The sequence below is a fragment of the Condylura cristata genome, unplaced genomic scaffold (assembly GCF_000260355.1).
Source record: "Condylura cristata isolate star-nosed mole 26May11 unplaced genomic scaffold, ConCri1.0 scaffold00027, whole genome shotgun sequence".
NCBI classification, from domain to species: domain Eukaryota; kingdom Metazoa; phylum Chordata; class Mammalia; order Eulipotyphla; family Talpidae; genus Condylura; species Condylura cristata.
This window is the reverse complement of record NW_004567128.1, coordinates 5715666-5740699: the sequence shown is the minus strand read 5'-3', so window position 1 is coordinate 5740699 and position 25034 is coordinate 5715666. Positions and strand designations below refer to the sequence as shown.

The following is a 25034-nucleotide window of genomic DNA, read 5'->3' as shown; positions in this document are numbered from 1 at the left end:
AAAAAAAAAAAAAGATCTTCACATGGCTAAACAGTTATCAGTCCTATCAAAACATCAATTTTCTATAGGGAAAAAATACCACCCACTTTAATGTACAGACCCAAGGGTTCAAAAAGCCAAGAAAAAAATGAACAGCTCCTCTATCAAGTGAAGCTCCATTTCTTCAGTGCTGCTTGGCCCCCACCTTAGGGGTAACCATGGTGGGTGTGTGACGAGGGCATCTGCATGGGCACTAGTACAGGTCTGCCCCTGACTCCTTGCTTTACACCTTCACAGCACCCGCTGCCTCTTCGCTTAGAATCAGCTGAGGTGCAGGTGCTACTCTCAAAGTACTCAATAACTTGGCAGCTGGATGGGCCAGGGCACTTTGGCACTGGAACCAATCAACAACCCACCAGGAGCTCAGCATGTCTTCCCTTCTGGCCTCACCATACCTCCAGGTGATTCCTACTCCTTTCTCAGTCCCCTCAGCTTCTCATAGTGGATAATGAGCGACCAGTGCTCAGCAGAAAACTGGCCACACTGACCTTCCCAGGCCAGGGCTCCACGCAGGGGAGCTGTGGTCTAAACACCAGCCTCATCTACATTCCCAGGACCAAGTAAAAGAGATGTTAAGAAACATCAGGCCAAGCAAAACAAAAAGCAAGGGCAGAACTCTGAATAGTGACAAGGATTTATTTCAAATAGGTACAGAGGGATTCTAGAACATGCTAAGTCAGTGCCTCCTGAAAAACGAAAAATGATCCAACCAACCTTTAACGTTTTATTGTGGCGCTGAAGCTCCCTGCAGAGGGATTCTAGTTTGCTTCTTGCCAAGATGGCCTTGCTGTGCTCACTCTGCAAGTGAACTTTCTCTTTCACGATCTGGGCTTGCTTCTTCTGCAGAATCTTCATTTGCTTCTGAACATTCCTGCTCTCTTCCAGCTGAAATTAACAAGCACTTTCATTTAGAAAGTACAGTGTACATCTTTGAGCTATTACTGGAAGCAATACAGCAAGAGGACAGAGCACTTTTTCAAAGACCAAATATACAGTGTTTCATTTAAATTGTCTTGGGCCATGCTACTCTGGCAACCATCTCTCCCAGTTGTGACAGGAAACTAAACAAACAGTTCAGGGTAGAAGAAAAAAAACAAACTTAACCTCCTTAGTTTAATGATTAGAAAAAGTGATGTTTTCAGAAAACTTTTAGGAATCCACACCATGAAGTTTTACTTTTCTGAAACACACACACAAGCTACTTTGATGAAATGGTCTTCTGAATTAGAACTTAATAAACAGTGTTCAGGGTTCCTTGAGAGGAATCATAGCGACTTTAACTTTGGTGCAAGCTAGTCTATTTCAAGGTTAAGTCCACACTAGCAGAAGATGGCAGCCGCAGGGACTCTTCAGGGAGGAGGAAATGATGCTGAGTCACAATTTTAAGAGCCAGAGCGCCCTCTTGTGGCCCAGCACACCCTCCCTGGCTAGCTTTAACTATTAAAGGCACCTACCTGGCCCCTCTACCCCCCCCCCCCCGCCCAAATTTTGTTTCCGAATCCTGCAGCCATGTTTTGCTCACCTCTTTATCTCACCTCTGCTGGCCCTGTAAGATATCACTTTTGTTTTAGTTGTTTTGACTTCTTGTGGCTAGTGCAACTGAAAAAATGAACTTTTTCATTTTCTTTAAGTTTAAAGAACCACATGTGGCTAACGGCTTTGGACAGCACAGCGGTAGATTATATTGCTAAAATTCATCCACATCATTTGTGTGTAGCTATGGATTAGGGGTCAGTGACCTTTTTCTAGAAAGCACCAGGAAAAATATTTTAGGCTGTGGACGCCTAAGGTTTCTGTTGTGTCATTAACTTTATTAAACACTTAAGAAATGTGAACCCAGAAGAAAATGCATGTAAAGAAAAGAATCTGGGCTGGCGTCACAACACAGGCCAGGGGATAATCCTCCACACTGCTTTTAACTCTTTTCTCCAAGTTAAACGTTTCCCTTTTTGTTCTCCCTTTCCCACTCCTTTCACTGCTCCTCAGGTGACTCCCCTCACAGGGGCATCCCTGCCGCCAAAGCCTGCCACCTACCCGACTACTGAATACCAGATTCGTGGGCTACATATGGACCCCTTTATAAACAACCGAGGGCAATTTTTGGAGTGACAAACTATTTTTAATTTTTTACAACATTCTTTTTTATACAAAGTATGCTTTATCATTGTGGCTATAATCCCCATCAAGTTCCCACCACCACTTCACACAAGCTATTCATTTTTTAAAGCTGGCCAGCAACAACTTTATGATCCAGAGTAGCTACTTGAGCAGGGGAGACACGAGTCCACCTGCTTGTGAGCTGGTCCGCAGAGTCTGCATCCGCAGAGCCCGCATCCGCAGCAGGACCGCTCATGCGGAGCTTCCCACAACTCTTCCTTCCCAGGAAGTGTCCCAGGACTTCCCTGGTCTTCAACTTACAGATGGCAGTGGCTTCCAGAGTGAGTGCTTTCGTAATTTCACTAAAAAAATCTTATTTTTTGTTTAGCTTTCTGGCTCTGTGCTTGTGCTGTCAATACTTCTACAATGATTTTCTGCTCAATAATAAAAGCCTGCGTGATCCTGTCCTGGACACATTTAGCACACATGGAGCTGGGCTGACATGTCTTTTCACTTCAGGCGGCCTCATAAGAAGGTGCCCAAGTGAGCCTGGCCACATACTGCATGCAGACCTTGGTGCTTCCACAACCCTCCTAGTCTTAAGCAGAACGATTCTATGACCGACGCTTTGGCACGACCTGCTTCTGTCAGACTGTTCTCTGGGAGTCTATGACAGGGTCAGCGCTGGGCAGTGCGAATGCCTCCAGACATGGTCCCCAAAAGAGGAAAACAAGCCACTTACATAATTCTAAAGAGAAATAATGCTCCTTGAAATAACACAGGCTCAGTGCAAGGAAAGCCAATTTCTTTGGAAGATGGAGAAAGTAATGCCTACCGATACTAAACGCTAAGTAAGTATTTCCCAAAACACAGTATTGTTTCTCCACACTAATTCATCACCCAATTTCAATCACTATGGTTATAAACATTTTCTCCAGAATTCCCTTGTGGAAAATTAAATCTAGGAACCACTACAGCCCACCCCAACTGACCAGCATCTAAGATACTCCAAAGATGCAAATAAAAAAGCTGACTTAGAAATACTCTGAAGACCAATTTTTAGAAAATTTATGCCATATCTCAGCACTATAATCATGTTCTATATGTATCACTGTACACAATGAAATCATACAAGCGAACATCAGCCCCAAGAATCATTTTGTTTAAATCTCACATTGTACCACATCCTATTTTAAAAAAGTCCATCAAGCCCATCTGCATTTAACTGCACTTTATGTGGACCTCCCCTGACTTAATACTCACAAGGTCAGCGTATTTCTTACACAGAGCAGCCAGCTTCTCTTCTGGAGTTGAAAGGGTGTTGAGGGCTTGCATCAATAATAAAACTTCTTTTCCTGATGATTAACAAAATAAGAAATAAGTCCTGAAGGATGAAGATCAAATCTAACCTGAAAACCCTACACAACACTTCTATGTTCTGAAATTTAACATAATTTACAGTATAACTAGAAATAAGAATTTTACCAGCTGAATTAATAAAGTTATTTTTAAATTCTGGTTTAACAGGCACCCTTGGCTCGCCAACCCCACCCCCAAATTCCTTTACTCACTTACCACATTGCTTACTAGCTGTTTGTCCTTTGCTTAACCACTGGAGTCCAAGGTTAAGACCAAGGGCAAGTTACAAAGGGCAGAAGATTTTTATAAGTTTCCTCCTAACCAAGTACAAACATAGAATAAAATTCACAAGGAATTTCAGTTGGTAATCTCTGCTAGCTAGGATGCACAAAACCACTTGGGACATATATCCCTGCCTGTGAGCAATTTAAGTAACTTCTGGTGATTTAATAGGCACATTCCATGTGTTAACCAAGTTTATTTAGTGTAAACAAAAAGATGTCAAACGACCCTTCCTGGTGGCACAAGGGGTTAAAGTGAAGCACTATGAAGCTGTCCACAGACACTGTAACATGAGTTCAATCCCTGGCCAGGGAGCTGACCTACATGGTGTGGCAGACCTCTCCTGTGTCACCCACTGCTCCCTTCAGCACTGGATTTCAGTAGATCTACCTGTTTTGCTCCCCACTCTGTCTCTGGTGAATCCTTTCATCCCCCACACCTCTGGCCTGTACCCTAATTCTTATATGCATAAATAAATATTTTTTAAAAATAAATAAAATACATAGTAAACTGAAACACAGAGACTGCTATGAGAGTGAAATAAAGGTTGATCTCAAAGTAAAATACTTTTTTCTATCCACATAAAATTTTAGTAATAAAAATCTTACATACTCTTACCGAAACAGTAAAATACATGCACACAAAACAACCCACAAATCTCTCATTCAGCTCAAGGGCAGTAAGAATATTAAAAGGGGTTAAGTCTCAGCACTATCACCACCTTGGCTTGAGTTCACTCCCCAGCCAAGGAGCTGACCCACATGGCACAGCAGACCTCTCCTGTCTCCTGCTGCTCCCCTCAACAGTGTATTTCTGTCAATTCTCCTGTTCTGCAGTCACACCCCCAACCCCTGCGGACATCTCTGGTCTGCACCCAGCTCTTGTATGCATCAATAAATAAATCTTAAATAAAAGAAAATAATAATGGTGCCACAACTATCTGTGTACATGTTTTATGTGTGGACACATTTTCTTTTTTTTAAAAAGATTTATTTATTTATGCTTATAGTACAGGGGCAGTGAGAGGATTCACCAGCGACAGAGTGAAGAGCAGAACAGGCACATTGACGAAGTATACTGCTGGTGGGGAGCAGCGGGCAAGACAGGAGAGGTCTGCAGCACCACATGGGTCACCTCCAGGGCCCGCGATCCAACTCTCACTGAAGCAGCTGCGACTAGCTTCACAGTGCTGCATCTTAACCCATTGCTCCACCAGGGAGGGCCCATATGTGGACACATTTTCAATCCTCTGAGGTATATTCATACATGTAAAATAGCAAGGGTGCATGGTAATGTTACATATAATTTTCTAAGAGTTCCTCTGCTTTTACATATATAACTGCTGGTTTTGAAGAAATCTGTCTAGTTTATAAGGAATTAAAATTATTTTTCAGATGCTGTACATTTAAAAATTTTCCAAGTAAGCAAAAAATGAATTTAATAAGGAAGTTAATTCTAACTAAACACACACACACAAAACCATACAAATCAAGCATTGTTCATCTTACAGATGATAAGTATTAAAAAACTTAGGGGCAACAAGTAACGCTAAAAAGGGGATTTCAGATTTTATAGTGAGATTCAACACTGTACATTCTTAGTCCTAAATCAAACAGCAGGAGAAAACAAAACATACCCTTGTACTCTAGTCCTAGCCCACTTTTTGAACTACTGATACATCATCTCTAGTGTCTTCTGACTAGTTAATGAACAAAAAGTTATCAAAAAACCCAGCTTTCATACTATGTTCTGGTCATGCTAACATTAAAGACACAAACCAGGGAAATTAAATTCTACCTCAAAAATTCTGAAGCCGCTTGTTGATTAGTTGAGAGAAAGAACTGAACTTCCTGGCTATCACCTGCCCCTGCCCCTCCCAGCAGCACAAGGCTGGCTAAGCCTTTCAAAACCAAGCAGCAACATGGCCCTAAACTGGGGGGCCAGGCCCAGGGGAAAGTCGGGAAAGTCAGCAAAGCCAGAACCCCCAGCAGGGCTTATTACCTAAGGTTTTCTCTTTGTTCCTGTTACATTCCGAGTCCTGCCGACCGTCAGGGGGATCTGTTCGAGCTTCTCGCCCAGGAATCCCCTCTCTCGGCGCCTGTGTACAGAAGGCCTGGCTCATCAATTCCCGGTTCTTTGTGAGGAAGTCACCGCCTTCGTTATCTCCCCGTGAGTGCTTGTTACTTGTGCCACCGCAGTGCGAGTCTTGATGTTGAAGAATGTCATTTGACTGAGAGTTATGCAACATATCTGCTTTCACCCCTAGCCCGCAGATTCCAGCTTCTTCTGTTGTGCCTATCACAAACTAAAGACAGGGAAAGGCAATAGAAGATGGCAGGGAGGTAAATAAAAATATAATCACTGCCTATAACCAACAGTGTATGACAGGTTGACAGCTGTATTTCTTTCTTAGTGATTTGTAAAACATATAAATATGGCAGCTTCTAAGTTCCACTGAGAGGTGACCTAACCATGAAGTATGAGAAAATCACAAGTTAAAGCAATCGCACAAGTGGTTCCACAAAAAGAACAAATTGCCATTTAGTTGTGAATCTTAACTCATTTTCCCATAAAAATTCACCACTCAAAATAATTAGCATCTTTACACACTGAACTGATCCCAGGTCATTATACATGAACTATTCTGGCTTCTCAAGGGGCTGGGGCAGCCGAGATGGTGTGCTAGCTACCAAGTACAGTCCGCAGCCAGGGCCTACATTTCCCAGGCTCCTGGCATGATGGGGACTCCCACGTGCAGTTTCGACTGTGGAACGTGAACAAAGACGATGTCTACCCCTTCTGTGGTAAGACTTTCCTGCTCAGAAGCACACATCTTTCCCCATCACTACGTCTCTACCCCCCTCTAGCTGAACGCAGAGGTCTCAGTCTCCAAGACTCTAAGAGATGGCAGGGCCACAGCTGAAAGCAGCCTTGGGCCCCTAAACTCCACGTACACACAAGGAAGGCCCTCCTTCCTACAAATACCTACGTTGGCTAAAGAGGAGTAAGACAAGTTCTCTCACGTTAAGTTACAGTAACTCTGAGACATGTTTTAAGCAGCTACCCCTGCCCTAACACACAGATGACAAGCATGGCAGAGATGGCTTTATTCTAGTATTTTACCCTTGAATCAGCAATTCGACCTTACCCTCTCTTCTATCACACTATTAATCCCCTTTATTTATGTGGGTTTTCCCCTCTTGTTAATACTGCTTGGTCTTATGAGGTGGCACAAATTCCTCTCTATGAAAGAGAGCCTCTTCCTTTTTAAAAATAACACAATTAAAAAAAAATAACACAACTGAGGGGGGAGGTGTGTAACATCTCTTATAGCAAAGAGTTATTTCAAGTTAGAGACCTATCCAGCTGAAGGTGGTGGGCAAGAGGCCAACAGAAGTAAATCCTTATCTTTTATACTCTAATGCTGATAAACCAAGTACTGTGCTTCTGGAAGCACAAATTGGTACAACCACTTTGAGAACACTTTGGCAATAGGAACATCTTCCATCCATTTCATTCTCCTCCTAGGATTTTACCCAAGTTTGTACATACATGCAGCCAACAGTCAAAAAGAAGCACTATTCTTATTTGCCACCAAATGGAATCAACTCAAATTTCTACCAACAGAAGACTGGATACCTGTGACCTGTTCATTTGACTCAGCAATAAGAACAAGTTACTAATGGTTGCAATAACACCAAGTGAACCTTGCAGGATGCTGTGCAGAAGGTGCCAGAAGAATAGACTGTAGGAAACCATTTATATATAAAGTTCAAAACCAGGCAAAGCGAATCTATAGTGCTAGAGATTGGGAGAGGCATGACGGCTAGGGGTAGGCTTCTTTGGGTATTTGATTACTATTTTATTTCTTGACCAAGGGCAAGGGGAAGTGGGTAACAGGGAAATTCACTAAGTCCCAACATGTAAGATTTGTACGCTTTTCCAAATGTATGTTTTACTTCAATGTGGTTTATTTTTAAAGTTCCAGCTTTATACATTATTTAAGAGTTATGAAGAACCAAAACAGATATTTTCCCCTGGGGAGTTAAAGATTTATTTTTCATGAAATTTTTTAAATAATGTGCATGCAATACTCCCATTTCTTAAAATAATTAATGCATTAAGGGGAAGTGAGTTGTCTATTTCAAAGTAATGGTTTGATGCCAAAGTCTAAACCTAATTCAGATTTTTTTTTAAATTACAAAATAATGTTGAAAAGACTCTTAAAAATACTTCCATTTTTTTTTTAAAGATTTATTTATTTATCCATACAGAACTGGGTATATGCCAGAGATACAGGGGGTGAGAGGATTCACCAGTGACAGAGTGGGGAGCAGAACAGAGATCTAGAGAAACACACTGCTGAGGGGAGCAGCAGGTGAGTCAGGAGAGGTCTGCTGTGCCATGTGGGTCACCTCTGGGGTGGAGATCCAACTCGTGCTGCAGTGGCTGTGGTAGCTTCATAGTGCTGTGCTTTTACCCATTGTGTCACCAGGGAGGACACAATTTTTTTTAACTCGCAACCATATATAATACATACCCCAGAGGAGTGTTGCTCAAATGTAATCCAGATAGTAGTTTACAAAGAATTCATGAGGAACTCACAGAAAACACCTTGTTAGATTCCATTACTGCAGAAACTTTGTAAAACCAGTAATATACCCAAATAACACACAGTATTGATGATATCAAACCAAATGCCAAGTTATTATTTTAATGCATTATACATACAGCTACTTGTTCTATTTTATATCAGATACCAAACTGTCATATACTAAATGAGCACATGAATGCTATAAGAGCCCCTTTATACAAATGCAATGCAGAGGAAAAATGAGTACTATTAATGACATCTTTCCCAATTATTAAAATAATCTTCAAAACTATCCCCTGAAAAACCAGGCTTGACAACAGGGTCACACAACTAGAACATGGCCTTAGTACTGATGAAAGTTTGTTACTAGATAGTTAAAACAGAAGACTGCTTATCTCTAACATGCAACACAATTTTCTCAGAAGCATGGTGGTAATTAAGTCCACAAAATTCCAGAAAATTGTGTCATGCCTTATCAAAAAGATACTGAGTAAAAGCAATTTGGTGGAAAAGGAGGAGAGCATAACTTTTACCAAGGGAAAACTGAGGACTTTCCCATGATCAATTTTAATAATAATGCTACCCCAGGAATGGAACTGGTTAATAGCAAGTTTTTCAATTCTATTACTAACTTATTGTTAATACCTTTATCGGGATGTTATTCATATATCCTATAATTCACTGATTGAAGGTATACAATAAACTACTTGCTAGTGTACTCAGGAAGTTGTGGAACCATCACTGTAATCAACTGTAGAATACTCTTATCATGTCAAAAAGCAGCCTTGATTCTTTAGCTATAAACACCTAATCCTGTCATTTCCCTCCCCCCATCCTAGACAATTAATGTACCGCCACCAAAGATTCTGGACAGGCAATGTAAGTGGAACCATACAACATATGCAGACTTTAGTACCTGGCTTCTTGCACTAAGGCAATGTTTTCAAAGTCTGTGCATGCAGCATGTATCAGTACTTCATTCCTTGTAGTGGCTGAGTAGTATTCTATTGGATGGCATATTGGCATATTCCATGTTTTACTTATCCATTCATCAGCCGATGGATACTTGGATTGCTTTTTCAACTTTGGTTGTTGTGAAAAACTGTTATGAACATTAGTGCACAAATCTGTGTGTATTTCCACTTCTCCAGGGTGTGTATGTACACACTATGTTATTACACATACACACAGGAACTGCTGGGTCATATACTATTTTACCCTTAACCTTTAGAGGAACTGCCAGACTGTTTTTCTAAGCAATGGACCCTTTTATAGTTCCACCAGCAGTGTGTAAAAGTTCCAGTTTCCCTACATCCTTACCAACACTTGCTATTATCCGTTCTGTTGCTTATGGCCATTCTACTATAGATGAAGGCATATCATCTAATAAGTAATGATGTTGAGAATCTTTTCATGTGCTTATCTGCATACCTCCTTTGAAGAAATGTCTATTTACATCTTTTCCCATTTTAAAGCCAGGTTATTATTTTATTATTGTTGTATGATTTTTTTTTTAAAGATTTATTTATTTATGCATACAGAACTGGGGTACAGGCCAGAGGCTCGGGACGGTGAGAGGCTTCACCAGAGACAGAGTGGGGAGCAGAACAGGCAGATCGACGAAGTACACTGCTGAGGGTAGCAGCGGGCGGGTCAGGAGAGGTCTGCCACGCCATGTGGTCACCTCCGGGGCAGGCGGGAATCGAACTCATGCGGAAGTGGCTTTAGCTTCTCAGTGCAGTGCTTTAACCCGCTGCGCCACCAGGGAGGGCCCCTGATCTTTTTTTTTTACAAATTAATTCTTTTTTTTTTTTTTAAGATTTATTTTACCTATGCATACATAACTAGGGTACAGGCCAGAGGTACAGGGACGGTGAGTGGCTTCACCAGAGACAGAGCGGGGAGCAGAACAGGCAGATCAACGAAGTACACTGCTGAGGGGAGCAGCAGGAAGGTCAGGAGAGGTCTACCGCACCATGTGGATCACCTCCGGGGCCAGGGATTGAAACTTGCACCGAAGCGGCTGCAGCTAGCTAGCAGTGCTGCATCCTAATCCGTTGCACCACCAGGGAGGACCTGTTGTATGACTTTTTTTTTTTTTTAAGATTTTATTTATTTATTCATACAGGCCAGAGATGCGGGGGGTGAGAGGCTTCACCAGAGACAGAGTAGGGAGCAGAACAGGCAGATCGACGAAGTACACTGCTGAGGGGAGCAGCGGGCGGGTCAGGAGAAGTCTGCCGCGCCATGTGGTCACCTCTGGGGCAGGCGGGGGATCAAACTCATGCGGAAATGGCTTTAGCTTCTCAGTGCAGTGTTTTAACCCGCTGTGCCACCAGGGAGGGCCGTATGACTTCTTTATATATTCTAGACACAAGTTCCTTAACAGATGCATGAGACAAAATTACATTCTCATATTATTGTTCTTATTCTCTCAATTTTAGAGTAAAGGCACAATATTCTACCCCATTTCAAAATGTTATAAGATTTTAGCGTTACTCTTACTTTCAGATTAAAGGCATATAAGTCAATTACAACTACCATAAACAGAAGGAGAAAAAATCTAAAAATATTAGAAAGGTCAAAATATTCACCTAACTCAAAATAACAGTGGCTTTGAGGATAAGGTTGTTCAATTAATCAGTGTATAACCAGATTAAAAAGATGTATATATGCACAATGGAATAAAAAATAGATGAACTCTTGGCTATTTGCACTGACATGTATGGAACTGGAGGAAATTATACTAAGCTAAGCAAAATAAGTCAAAGGTGAAAGACAAATACCCACTGTTTTCAGGAGGAATATAGAGAAACAAAACAAAGGATCAGAGCAAACCAAACTGAAAAGAAACCTTAGAAAGCTGAGTAAAATTAAAGCTACCAGAGAGGGAGGGTAGAGAGCAAAGGATTATGGGTACTCTGTATTAGGTATGCTATGGTAACATGGAAACATGCACCTGTAGAGGTATGACCCAATACTCCTCAACCAAATACAGTATTACAAACCAGTGTGTCCTCAATTTAAAAAAATACTTTTTATTGTGCACACCCATCACAGCTCATGTTTTCCTTCTAATTTTATTTACTCTTTCTCTATTTTCCATTACTACTTTTTTCTTTTCCAGGCACTCCATTCACACACATTTCACCACTACCTATTTAGCATGTATAGCCTCCTAGATAGCAATAGCTCATGCATAAAAGCTCAAATGTCAGTGGATGGAAAGCACAAGGGAGCAAAATGGCTGCTGAACACGAGCCATCAAAGGACCTAAGTATTACATGCACACTAGGAAAACGCCACTGTTATTATTTTATCACTATAAGCAAGATAGTATCACATTTCCCTGCTCTCTATGCAAATAATTTTGATGTATCCTCTTTGGATTTTTTTGCACATTTGCTAATGAAAGATTTACTTTGACTTTACAAAATCTTTGGTTTATGAATAAGCCCAGTTCCAGTAGGTCTTGATTCAAACCTTATTCACTCTTGAAATAGCAGGTCCCAATTTTTCTACTGTATAGGACTATTTGTTCAAGAACCTCCTTGAGGTCCTATAATGTGCTATTTGATATGAAGCACATTCTTAGGGCAGCAACCTTATTTAAATTGTAAATAACTTCTCAGCCCTCATCAGCTTAAACAGAAAATTGTGTGTCACGTGGTCACTACCATTCCTGTTCTGCCCTCTTAGATAACCATTCTGGATACCTTTTCTTAGTTATATTCTCTTATACAAACAATAGCACCAGCCAACATTTATACAGAAAATACTACAATCAGACAGCACTCTCAGCATTTTTCTATATTAACTAACTTAAGACTCACAATTACATCATATGAGTCCTATTATCACCTCCATTTTGCAAAGAGCAAACTGTGGCATGGTGAAGTTAAGAATCGGGCTTAAGGTCACAGCAAATTGAAGGGCAAAGATTTGAACACTGTAGTCTAGCTTCCAAGTTCATGCTCTTAACCACAAGGATATATACAGCCTCCCTAACCACCCTTTGTCAACTGCCCAGCCATCTCACAGAAGTCATTTAATAATGGGGAGAGATATGGCTGAAATATAATATGTAAAGATAAATTATATAACAGCTTGCCATGTATGTTTAATACAAACACACACATACACAAAATGTTAGGAGGAATTATGTCTAGAAAAAACAAATGCTTACTTTTATATGGCATAATTAAGGGTGGTGCTTTTCTTGCTTCACAATATTTTCTAGCTTTACTACACTGAATTTCTATTACTTTTGAATTTTAAAAATGAAACCAAGGGCCCTCCCTGATGGTGCAACAGGTTAAAGAGCAGCACTCCAAAGCTAGCCGCAGCAGCTCCAGCACAAGTTCAATCCCCTTGCAGGGAGCTGACCCACATGGCAAGCAGACTTCTTTTGACCCATCCCTGCTCCACTCAGCAGAGCATTTCAGTACATCTGCCTGTTTTGCTCCCCAATCTGTCTTTGGTGAATCTTCTCACTTCCCACACCTCTGGCCTACACCCCCGTTCTTGTATGCATAAGTAAATAAGAATAAATCTTTTTTTTTTTTTAAAGAAAAAAGCAGCTTTAACAGATACCACTTTTCACATCCAAAGTTGACAACATCATATAGGAAGATGCGGGATACTGTTGGGGTGGAAGGGTAAGTTGGTTTAACCACAAAGAATTCAGATGATCAAGGGGCTGGCTGCCTGGAAATATTCTAAAGTACTGGAATGTTCTAGTTGTTGTGGTGGTTTGAGCTGGAGATGTATGCATTTGTTGATACTCAGCATGTACACTCTTAACAAGGCTTCCTGGCTGAAGGGACAGAAATGGATAAGTGTAAAAACAAGTATAGTAAACTGTCAAAGGTAGAATTAGACAGTGGCAATTTGGATGCTCAGAATCAAATTCTTTGAACTTTACTGTATGTTTGATAATTTCATAAATAAACGTTGGGTAAAATCAACCCATACATATGCTTCAGTACAATATATTTATCAGTTCTCCCTATGGATAAACCAGTACATTTGTGAAGTGATATGCCCAAGAATATTTGTGTAGCATTGTCCTATAGTAATTAAAAATCAAAAATACTCTAGATGTCAATTAATAAATATATGGAAAGAATGTGCTCCAGCCAAACAATGCAGTACTATGGCACCTGTTAAGAATAAGGCGGCAGTGAATTACTGATTCCTAAGGCTAGGTTGTAAAGGGAGAAAGAAGAATATCCTAAGTTTGTACTGTATGCCACAATTTGGGGGACGAGGGGTATACAAGTCATGAGCAGGAAAGCACATACAATCTCTGGGATACAAAAAACCCTATTACTGAGGGAACCTGGGTTGCTGAGGTGGGGACCACTGGAGGACCTGGGCTTCACAGCATGTGCGTCCTCCCCCTTCCAGAGACCAGGAGTTACCTCTCACAATTTGTTGTTGAATTTTTAATACCAAGAGGAATAGAATTCTCCAATTAGTGCTACCATTAGGGAAAACAAGAGGAGGAGGAAATGTTTTTTTCAATTCCAACCCACAAATGAAAATGAAACCAAAAATAAGTAGTTTCAAATTCTATTTGCGCCTCCCCCTGCCCAGAATCATACAAGTTAGCACAACTTCACTGTGTTGGTCAGGCTGTCCTCATGAGGGCACACACAGCTCCCACTGGTGAGAGACCAGGTGTGGACCCTCAGCGATGCCAGCGCTGAAAGGGCCTGGAAACCAGTGGCCCCAGCGGTCTGTTTCACTCCTGTCAGATAACACATTTCTCAATGTTCCTTCTACTGTCCCAGTACTTAGAGCTAAGGCAGTGCCTTAACTACAGAGGAGCTACCTTCAAAAACGAGCAGCCCCACTTTACTATCCATTACTTGTAGGAGTGAAGATGACAGAAATTTTGCCAACGAACATACTGAAGGACTCTGTGTTCATCTACTACTTACAATAGTTTTTTGGACCAGCACATTTAAAACTGAGATTGCATGGAATTACAATCCTGAAAGGGGAAAAAGCTTTTAATAAGCTTCTTTCCCTCCTACTGTGGATAAAAAAGATGAACAATTTTAAAGATTAAAACTTTCACTTAGGCTTTCAAATAGTGGCACTAAAGGACTCCATTTCTTAGGTCTGTTTTGTTTACAGAACTTAGATGTTTTTAGTAATGTTTGTTCTTTTACTGAAATTATTCTAAATGAAAACCTAAAAAGCCCACACCCACATTCACTTCTTAATCATCCCAACTACTGCCTGCTTAATGAGTTCAGATGCTTCTGACCAGTGCCAGGCCCATGCTGAGAGCACATCACCCACCCTTGTCACTGAGCCCAGGACAGCCCTTCAGAGGGAGCAAGGGGCAAAGGCTGTGCGTTTACCTGGGGAGAGATCCTTAGTCTGCCTCAGGTTCCCAAAGAGTCCAAGAAGCTTAGCAAGTAGGTAAAGGTGACCTTCAGGCCCTCCAAGACACACTTCCCCGCCTAGACCGCCCCCTGCCCCCGCCCACCAAAAGTGGGTCGTATGGCTCCCAAATAAGGAAAATGACACAGAGGAAAAAAGAAAAATGAATTGGAAAGGTTAAAAGAAAAAAGTAATAATATGCCTAAGACCACGGTGAAATCAGAAAAAGGGCCAGAAGGTTCAAAACACTAATTCAAGAGCCTGTGTTCCTCTACACTGCTCCCTCCCCTCCCTTCTTGCCTCAGCCTTGGAAAATAAAAGTTCAAAGGCAAACAGATCTCCAGTGCAGTTACCAACTAAATCTAACAATTAAATGTCTAAAAATACACAGCATGCTAGATATAACAGTATAAATTTAGGAAAACATTGGAGAAGAGCTGTAGAATTTTTAACAGTGATTAACTCTGGGATTTAGGGGGGTGAGACAAGACTAATTTGAGGATAGGGATGTTTTTAAATAATTTCAAGTAGTTATTTAAGACACTTAAGTTTATAAAAGCCCTTTTCGTGTTTCATAATAACTAAATTTCTAAAAATCCCTCAAGCCCATGTTTTTGATAATTTCCCCTAAAAAGTTATTAACTACCAAAGAGGAATATGAAGTCAACAGTGTACATTTGCCAGGCCCAGTGAAGGCAGATTTTCATGGGCAATATTGAAAGCTGTTAAAGGTACTCTATAGCACCCCAGGACACCATCCACCTACCTTATTTGGTTCCTTCTTTTTTAACATTAATGTCTTAAAATTTACTTTTATTTATTTATGCATGCAAGAGCTGGGGTACAGGCCAGAGGTACAGGGGCAACGAGAAGAATCACCAGAGACAGAGTGGGGAGCAGAACAGGCGGATTGGCTAAAATCCACTGCTGAGGGGAGCAGTGGGCGGGACAGGAAAGGTCTGCTGTGCCATGTGGGTCAGCTCCTTGGTCCGAATCAAACTCATTCTGCCAGTCAAACTCATTCTGCAGAGGCTGGCGACAGCTTGACAGCTTGACAACGCTGTCGTTAACCCCTGTGCTACCAGGAAGGCCCTTATTTGGTTTTTTAAAACATGAACTTCCTTCTAAAATGTTTCTAGTATTTTGAGGGTCTTCTACATTTTCAAGTCCAAATTTTATAAATTATAAAAAAAATTTCATGTGCTTTTTAAATTAGGAAAACTGGCTAGTTTTATATAGGTCACTTAAAATAGTTCATATACTAACGCTACTTGACTTTTTTTAAAAAGATTTATTTATGCATACAGATTGGGGTACAGGCCAGAGGTGCAAGAGTGGTGAGAGAATTTACCAGAGACACAGTGGAGAGCAGAATAGGTAGATCCACTAAATACATTGCTGAGGGGAGCAGCGGGCCATAAGACAGGAAAGGTCTGTTTGCCATGTGGGTCACCCCTAGACCAGGGATTGAACTTGCATTGAAGCAGCTGCGGCTAGCTTTCAGTGCTGCATCCTAACCCAGTTGTGCCACCAAGGAGGCCTATTTTACTTTTTTAAATAATTAATAACAACTAATTATTCTGAAGCAAGCTGCAGCGGCTTAAGTACAAGTTCAATCCCCAGCCCTGAAGGTGACCCACATGGCGCAGCGGACCTGTCCTGTCTTGCCTGCTGCTCCCCTCAGCAGTGTATTTAGTAGATCTGCGTGTTCTGCTCCCCACTCTGTCTCTGGTGAATTCTCTTACCAGCCCTGCACCTCTGGCCTATTCCCCAATCTGTATGCATAAATAAGTAAATCTTTTTTAAAAAAATTATTCTGTATAGCAATTTCCCACACAACTACTACTTTATCATTCATCTAAAAATTCTGTTTTAACCATTCTGATTAAAGTCTTTAAAATATGTATAACTCAATGCCTCCTTAAATAATAGTCTGTTTTACTATCTTAGAACAAAGGAATAGCATGAAAGGGTCTTTATTTTTAAGAAATATGTATTACTTTGCACTAGAATATGATTAGACTTTGGTATACATGTCTCTACAATATGCCCATATACTTTAAGACAATACATTCTTAAATCTCAAAATACAAACTCCCAAAAGTTGAGATCTTATTTTTACTTCAGGCATGCAATATTTGTCTGAGACTTTCTAATTATATAGCAATGTCTTAAAAATCAAATCACAGACACATATATGGGGATTTATTATAATAAAAATGGTGTCATTTCAAATTAGTCAATGAAATAAATGATCTGTGATACCTCCCAAGCCATACTGGGGGGGGGCAAAGAGGAGGTGGTGAATGAGACTCTCAATCCTCCAGAGGTATGATTGAAATATGAAAATGAAAACCACAAAAAACTAGAAATCCTAGGTAAAAATGTTTCATAACCTTGGTATATCCTAAGGGGGAGGAAAAAACCTCAGAAGCTATTTTTTTTTAATATATTTATATATGTAGTAGAACTGGGGAGCAGACCAGTGGTGCAGGGGGTGAGAGGATTTACCAGGGACATAGTGGAGAACAGAACAGAACTGAGAGGAGCAGCAGGTGAGACAGGAGAGGTCTGCTGCACCATATGGGTCACCTCCCTGGCCAGGGATCAAACTCAGGTCTCACCAGTGATAAGGCTGAGATTTAACCTCTAGGCCACTAGGGAGGCCCAGAGCTATTTTATTTTTTCAAAGGAAAGACCACACCTTTAAGGATTTCAAATTATTCAGAAGCCCAATTTTCAAGGATTTGTGAACTAGCAAATGTTAAAACAAAAATGTCCTATATGCAAAAACCTGTTCAATCTCATTCACAATTAAATAAATACAAATCAAAATAATCTACCAGACTTAAAAAGGATTATTTAAAAAACAAAGCAGGCCCTCCCTGATAGTACAGGGATTGGGTCTCAGCACCATGAAGCTATCCGCAGCTACTGCACCACCAGTTTGATCCCTGGCCAGGGAGCTGACCCACATGGTGCAACAGACCTCTCCTGTCTTGCCCATTGCTCCCCTCAGCAGTGGACTTCAGTAGATCTGCCTGTTCTGCTCCCGACTGTCTCTGGAAATCCTCTGACACACACCCCCTACCCAGCACCACTGGCCTACACCCCAGTTATTGTATGCATAAATAAATCTTTAGAAAAAGAGAGACAGAAAAAACGGGCCAATGGGTCTGGAAAAGGCCTAGTTAAGTAGGGTACCGCTTTAGTCCTGGGACACTCCTGCAGCAGAGCGGTGCATACAAGAACTGGGGTGCAGGCCAGAGTTGCAGTGGGAAGAGGATCCACCAGAGACAGAGTGAGCAGAACAGGTAGACTGACTGAAATATACTGCTGAGGGGAGCAGCAGGGAGACAGAGGTCTGCTGCACCCTGTGGGTCAGCTCCAGCCAGGGATGGAACTTGTGCTGCAGTGGCTACAGATAACTTCATTGTGCTAAGACTTAATGCCCTGCACCATCAGGGAGGCCCCAGCCTCCTCTTTTTATCTGTCCTACTTACCCAGACCACTTCATTTCTTTGTGAACATTGTGTAATGTGGACTTTGAGAGATTAAAAAAAGTGTCTTTTTATACCTTCTACTTTTTCATTTATTCAAATTACACTCCCAAGTGCCTCTGTCAAGTACATATAACCAGGTACCCCCTAAATCATGTGCCCTAACATTATCTAGGGCTTAAATGAATGAAACAAAAGGTATTAAACCTACAGAGTTCAAAACCCCCTGGTTCCTGAATTTAAAACGCTTCTTGATCCTCCCAGTCTTCCAAGCCCACCTCTCACAATTTGTTTTAATTTAGCAGAAAACATCACCTGTTTTACCTGTCACCAGGTTGTGCTTACATTAAGCCAGAAACACATTTTTATTTACTATCCTCAGGAAATGTGTGAAGAGCACAAGCCACATACAATGTGCACAACTGCTTTGAAGCCCAAAGAACCTTTCACTTACTGCCTACACTGAGGCCACAAGTTATCTGCCTCAGCTTCCTTATCTATTAACTGGGGGTGTATACTACCAAACATCTAGAGGTTTTTAGAAGACTATATATAACGAATATAAATTTCTTACATGCAGCACTGTTATAATATTGAGTAAAGTTGCATATACAAAATAAGCAAAATGCATAGATTCTCACTTCCAATATGCCCACTCCTCAATCCAAGAGATGTTTCTACAAATGTGCATCTACATTACTGACACATTTTCCTCAGCACACCATTCTGCTTGATGTTTCTGCTAACAGGGAAAGAAGGAAAATGATAAAAATGAAAAGGCAGTGGCTTAGTACTATTACCTATAGCAGACAAAGGAGTACAAACTGAGTGATAAAGAAAAATTATTTGGGGGACATTTTGGAAATGTAATATAGAAATCAAATAATCTCCTAAGCAATAAATGCTAATAAAAGTATTTGTTAACACAGGAAGACAACACTGGTCATTTTGTGCAACTTTTCCTTCAAGTAATAAATATAAGCACCAAGGTAATTTCTGCAAGCAAATAAACTGAGTCATAAAAATATATTCTAGGGGCCCTCCCTGGTGGCGCAGCAGGTTAAAGCACAGCACTAAGAAGCTACAGCCACTTCTTCATGAGTTCAATACCCGCCTGCCCTGGAGGTGATCCACATGGTGTGGCAGACCTCTCCTGGCCCACCCTCAGCAGTGTACTTCGTCGATCTGCCTGTTCTGTTACCCACTCTGTCTCTGATGAATCCTCTTCACCACCCCTGCACCTCTGGCCTGTATCCCAGTTCTGTATGAACAAATAAACAAATCAGGGTTTTTTCCCTCAGGGTTCAACCCTTAAAAGGTCACCAGGCCTATTTTTATCCTTTTCTAGAAATGTACCACTTGGGGAAAATTTTAAACATAACCAATTCTGAATGTTGATGAATACTGTTATTAAATTTGTATACCACAGACCTCTCTGGCAGCACAAGGGGTTAACTCTCAGTGCTATGAAGCTATCCCAGCCACCGCAGCAGGAGCTTGAGTCCCAGCCAGGGAGGTGACTGACATGGTTCAGCAGACCTCTCCAGTCTTGCCTGCTTTGCTCCTCTGAGCAGTAGACTTCAGTCAATCCACCTATTCTGCTCCCCACTGTCTCTGGTGGATCCTCACCTCCCGACCTCTGGCATGCACCCCAGTTCTTGTATGCATAAATACATCTTAAAAAACAAAACAAAACAGGCCCTCCCTGGTGGCAGAGCAGGTTAAAGTGCAGTGCTGCAGGCCAACCTCAGCTGCTTCAGTTCAAGTTTGATCCTCGGCATAGAGGTGATCCCCATGGCACAGCAGACCTCTCCTGTCTCACCTGCTGTTCCCCTCAGCAGTGTAACTTTGTTGATCTTCCTGTTCTGCTCCCCACTCTGTCTCTGGTGAATCCTCTTACCGCCCCAGCACCTCTGGCGAGTTCTGTATGCATAAATCTTTAAAAAAAAAAAACAACACGAAAACAAACCCCACACAGCCAGCTTTATGGCATTTGAATTTGACATATACATTCCTCAATAAAACTTCTATAGTCAAAACCAATATAAATGACACACAAAATAATACATAAAACACTTTCCAGTAACATAATAAACATGGCACATTATGATCTAAAACTGCATTAATAGAGGAATGTCTATCATTACTGCTTTTCCTGTTTGGCTCCCCGGTGAAAATGAAATTCACCAAAACTAGTGACACAATTAGATGATAATGTTGTAAATAGAAGATCATTTTGCTTCTTATTAATGTCTGTGCCAGAAGAGTAGGAAATTCATCAAGTACACAACGGGTAGAAAAACAAAATAATGAAATAGTTTCTCCCTGCCTCATGCTATTGCCCCACCCTCAACTGACCTCTCAATGCCTATCATAGTGAGGTTCTAGGAAGAGGGAAAAATACAGAAGTAGGAACAAGGAGTTACAAAATAGCACCCTAGAAGAGAAATACCTCTTTTCTAGCCTCCCCTGCAGACCAAGTAAAATACTAGAAGCCTGGTACTGAACACATCACATCAACTGTTATGCTTCCCAGCACTCCTATATGGTAGATGTTATTAGCATCATCCCCACTTTAAAGATGATGCAACTGAGGGCTAGAAAGATTGAGAAACCTGTCCAAGGTTGCATAGCTAATAAGTGGCAGACAGCCAAGAGTCTTGACTCCAAAATCCATACTATTTACCCACTTACTACACTGCTTATTACTGTAGTATAGATGAAAGGGATTGGGCTCTGACTTAGCTTCATCCCTTGGGCAAATCACTTGACCTTGTTGAGCAGTTTGTCATTTGTAAATGAGGGCAATGACAGCTCCCCAGTCTTCTTCATATCACCTGAGTGATGCTGAGTTCATACATGTATGTGTACATGTGCCCTGAAAACTGAGGGTGCTATATAAGTGTGAGAAACTGGTTATTTGCACCTGGGTTCCATATAACTTCATCCTCTGGATGGCTTACAACATAAAAATGTATTTAATGGTAGTTAAATAATTTTTAACATTCTCAAGCAAAAATCTAGTTAAAAAACCAACCTCAGAGCCCTCCCTGGTGGCGCAGCGGGTTAAAGCACTGCACTGAGAAGCTAAAGCCACTTCCACATGAGTTCGATTCCCGCCTGCCCCGGAAGTGACCACATGGTGTGGCAGACCTCTCCTGACCCACCCGCTGCTCCCCTCAGCAGTGTACTTCGTCGATCTGCCTGTTCTGCTCCCCACTCTGTCTCTGATGAAGCCTCTCACCACCCCTGAGCCTCTGGCCTGTATCCCTGTTCTGTATGTACAAATAAATAAATCTTAAAAAAAAAAAAAAAAAAAAAACCAACCTCAGACATCCTGGGAAAGGTAAAACTGTAGAGACAAAAAAAGATCAGTGACTGCCAGCCATCTGGGGGGAGGGAGGAAGGGGCTAATAGGAGCCTTCTAGGGTAGTGAAACTATTTGTTATAACACCATAATGGTGGATGTGGATGATTATGTATTTATCAGTTCTTTGAATGTACAACACTAAGAATGAAATCTAATGTAAATAGTAGGCTTTAAAATAATGTATCAACATTGGCTCAGCAATTGTAACAAATGTGTCATACTAATACAAGATGTAACTAATAGAAGAAAGAGAGGTGTGAGGGGATGTATGGGACCTCTGTAATTTATGCTCAGTTTTTCTATAAACCTAAAATAGCTAAAAAGGAAAAAGTACTACATTTTCAAAAGCTCAACCCTGTAAAGCATTCTACATAGGGATATAGAAAAGGTATTATGAATGAATTTGATAGCCTAAAAAATGCTGGAATACTGGACAATGTATGTCATATCCCATCCTTTTATAAAGATCAATGTTGTCCAACAGAATTTAAAGCAATGATGGAACATTCTAGATCTGCTCTAATACAGTAGGCACTGGCCACACTGGCTATTATAGAATACTCAAACCATGGCTAAAATGACTAAGGAATGGAGTTTTAAATTTAATTAACATGTAAAATAGCCAGTTTTAGACAATTCTTCAAGAAACCTCTAGAAAAACACTGTAATACTAATTTGAGAAGGGAAAACTTCACCTCAATAGACCATTCAATTGGCTATAGTTATGAAACAATACCACAATTAACTGAGTAGGTCAGAAGTGACTAAGTAGATGGTTAAAGCAGCCAGGAACCAATAAAGCACATCTCCAATCATTTCTCCTTTAAGTCCCATAATGTAACCAAACCATGACAAAATAGTCACTTTTCCTTTAATTCCTACAATTATTTCCAGAACAACACAATTAGTTAAACATTTCTGCTTCCGGAAAAATAGGGCAGAGGTTAAGTTCGAACTGGGAATAGTTTTTCAAGTCATGACCCAGCAAAAATAAAAAAAGTACATATTTACATATCTATGAAAATAATCTAAAAGCAACTTGTGCCGACACAAACCATTCACCTGATTTTTTTTACCTGATTTTTAAGTAAGAAATTTCAAAAATATTTAAGTATTTATTTCAGTTCCATGTCATAGTCAACTGGAAATCAAAAGGAAAGAAGATTCTCAAAAAAGCATCAACAAAGAAGAAAGGAGCAGGCAGTAAGTAAACAAAAATGAGACACACATTACTCTTCCTATCCAGCTGTTAAGCAGAGTACTGACTCAAAGGGTCATTACCTCTCACCCTGGTCCTTTAAAATGCTAGCTGACTAAACCTCAGTTCCTAATTCACTTTTTGCCCTTATCCCAGTGGCATAAAAGGGAACTTATGTCCTCAATTGCAGTGGCTTTTTATCGAAGTCCTCCCCAGGGAGACCTATGAAACCAAGCACTGAGATTGGCTCCCCACCCTCAGGGAGTAAGTGCAGTGTCCAAAGTGACAATAGTGAATCCCTAGAGTGCTCTTGGTCCACAGCTTCTTTTTCAGTCCTGCCAGTCCTGGATCTTTCTTTTAGAATACAAAGGGAGGGAGAAAATGAGAGGTAATTGAGAAGTAGTTAATATGGGCATGCAGAGAGGTTAAAAATCCCTGACATTAGAAACAGCGCCCCCTCCCACCAAAAGCTGGTTGACACTTTGCTCAGATGTAAACCTAACCTATTTCCTCCTTTTTCAAGTTCATGAGTCACATCAGAAAAACATTATCTCATAATTTCACACAGGAGTTTTTAAGAGTATCCAAATGCATAATTAGGTAATATGAAATAGCTGAGTGTTATCAAGCAGGGTGTCCAACAAGTTGAACGTTTCAGTATGTTCAACAGACAAGGAAAGACAGAGGGGGCTTCCACCTTCCCATCGGTTCTCCCAAGTTCACCATTCCTAGGCCCTGAAAGCCCTGTACCCCGTTCGTTGTGCAATCTTTTTCCAACTCCACCCACTGACTCGAGAACAAGTGGAATTCTCCTATTCTGAAGGTCTCGGTTTTCTTGTATCCAGGGAGACACTGAAAACTAATCGACATGCGTGAAGCAAGGCAAGAGGGAACATTCTAGCCTGTCGTCCAGGTCCAGACCAAGGGCCAGAGTCGGAGAGGGGCTTAAGTTTCTGCTTATCGAAGGGGAGAGAAAGAATGCAAAGGGGAGGAAATAAAGAAGGGGTGGAGTGTCCTGAATAGGACGACAGGCTATCACGAATTGCAGCTCCCGACTCTGCGGAAGCAAGGTCCTCCAGCATCTCATCCCCATGGCCAGTCCCACGTGCGGCTGGGCCCGTTCACCCAGAGGAGCCCGGGCGGGCCTGGGTCCCGGGGCCCGAGTGGTCGCTGCGGCCCCCGCGCGCTGCGGGGAACGCAAACCCGCGAGGAAGGGGGGTACAACCCTGGCTCCCGCACGGTTATCTTACTGCGCAACAGCCTAGCCCGCGCCGCCAGGGCGCATCGTAGCGAAACCCGCGCACCTGCTCCACGCTAGGAGGCGAGCCCGTGACCCCAGGCCACCCCCCGAAAGCAGCTCCCGGTGCGGCGAGCCCCGAAAGCACCCGGACAGCGGGGGCTGGCAGAGAGCACCCCTGGAGCCCAGGACCCTGCGGGGCCGGCCGCACGTGGCTGTCACACCTGGCGCGCCCCCGCCTCGCATCCCTGCCCCCTCACACCAGGTTGCCACTCTTGCCCTCACTCCCCGCCGCCGCGCGCCCCCCAGTCCCAACGGCCACCCCCTCCTTCGCCATCCCTCCCGGTTCCACTCCCCCCCACCTGCTCCCACTGTCGTCACCCCCGGGGGGGAAGAGGGCCGGATGTTCGTCCCAGGGCTAAAGGTAAGCAGAAAGAGTGAGGAGGTGAACCCCGAAAGAGGTAGTCCGAGCGTTACCCCGGCCCGGCATCAACGCTCGCACTCCCCAGACTGACCTTCTGCCGCGGGCTGCGTCGCCGTCCGCCCCGTCCGGCCTCAATCGCCTCTTCGGCGCCGCCGCCTCTTCCCCTCGCTGCCTCCTCTACCCGCGTCGCCATGAGGTGACGGCACAGCCAAACAAGCAGCCCGGCCGGGGGCACGGAACCTCGTAGGGCCTCGAGCTCCGCCTCCGAGCCCCTGTGCCAACCGCCGCACGCATAGCTCTCCTCGTGACCGGAGGAGGTTGGCCCTCTAGGGGCTTCAGCGGGATGGGGGTGGGGAACTTTGGAGCTTGGGCCGGTCTTCTGCAGGGCCGAAGGGCGGACAGAGGCCGCGCGAGTCTGCGCGGACCGGGAGAGGGACTCAGGCGCGGACTACATGTCCCAGCAGGCGCCTGGGCCACAGCTTGCGGGCCCGGATCGGAATTGGAGCGTAATGCGGCGAGGTGCCACCAGGAGAAGCCG

General features: G+C 42.4%; 1 protein-coding gene across 4 annotated transcripts in view; it reads right to left on the bottom strand.

The window, feature by feature from the left end:
* TXLNG (taxilin gamma) overlaps positions 1-24705 on the bottom strand; it is a 41644-nt gene extending 16939 nt beyond the window's left edge. For 2 of the 4 annotated variants that reach the window (XM_012730317.1, XM_004690074.2), the window contains exons 1-4: positions 24588-24705; positions 5779-6082; positions 3400-3491; positions 754-924 (exon numbers count right to left, since the gene is read on the bottom strand). In XM_012730317.1, the coding sequence (XP_012585771.1) occupies positions 754-924; positions 3400-3491; positions 5779-6082; positions 24588-24689 (669 nt within the window). In that variant the 5' untranslated portion in view covers positions 24690-24705. Of the gene's footprint in view, positions 1-753; positions 925-3399; positions 3492-5778; positions 6083-20089; positions 20121-24587 lie in introns of those variants that run through there. The other 2 variants (XM_012730316.1, XM_012730318.1) reach the window with 2 other exon arrangements.
* Between the last annotated feature and the right edge of the window lie 329 nt (positions 24706-25034).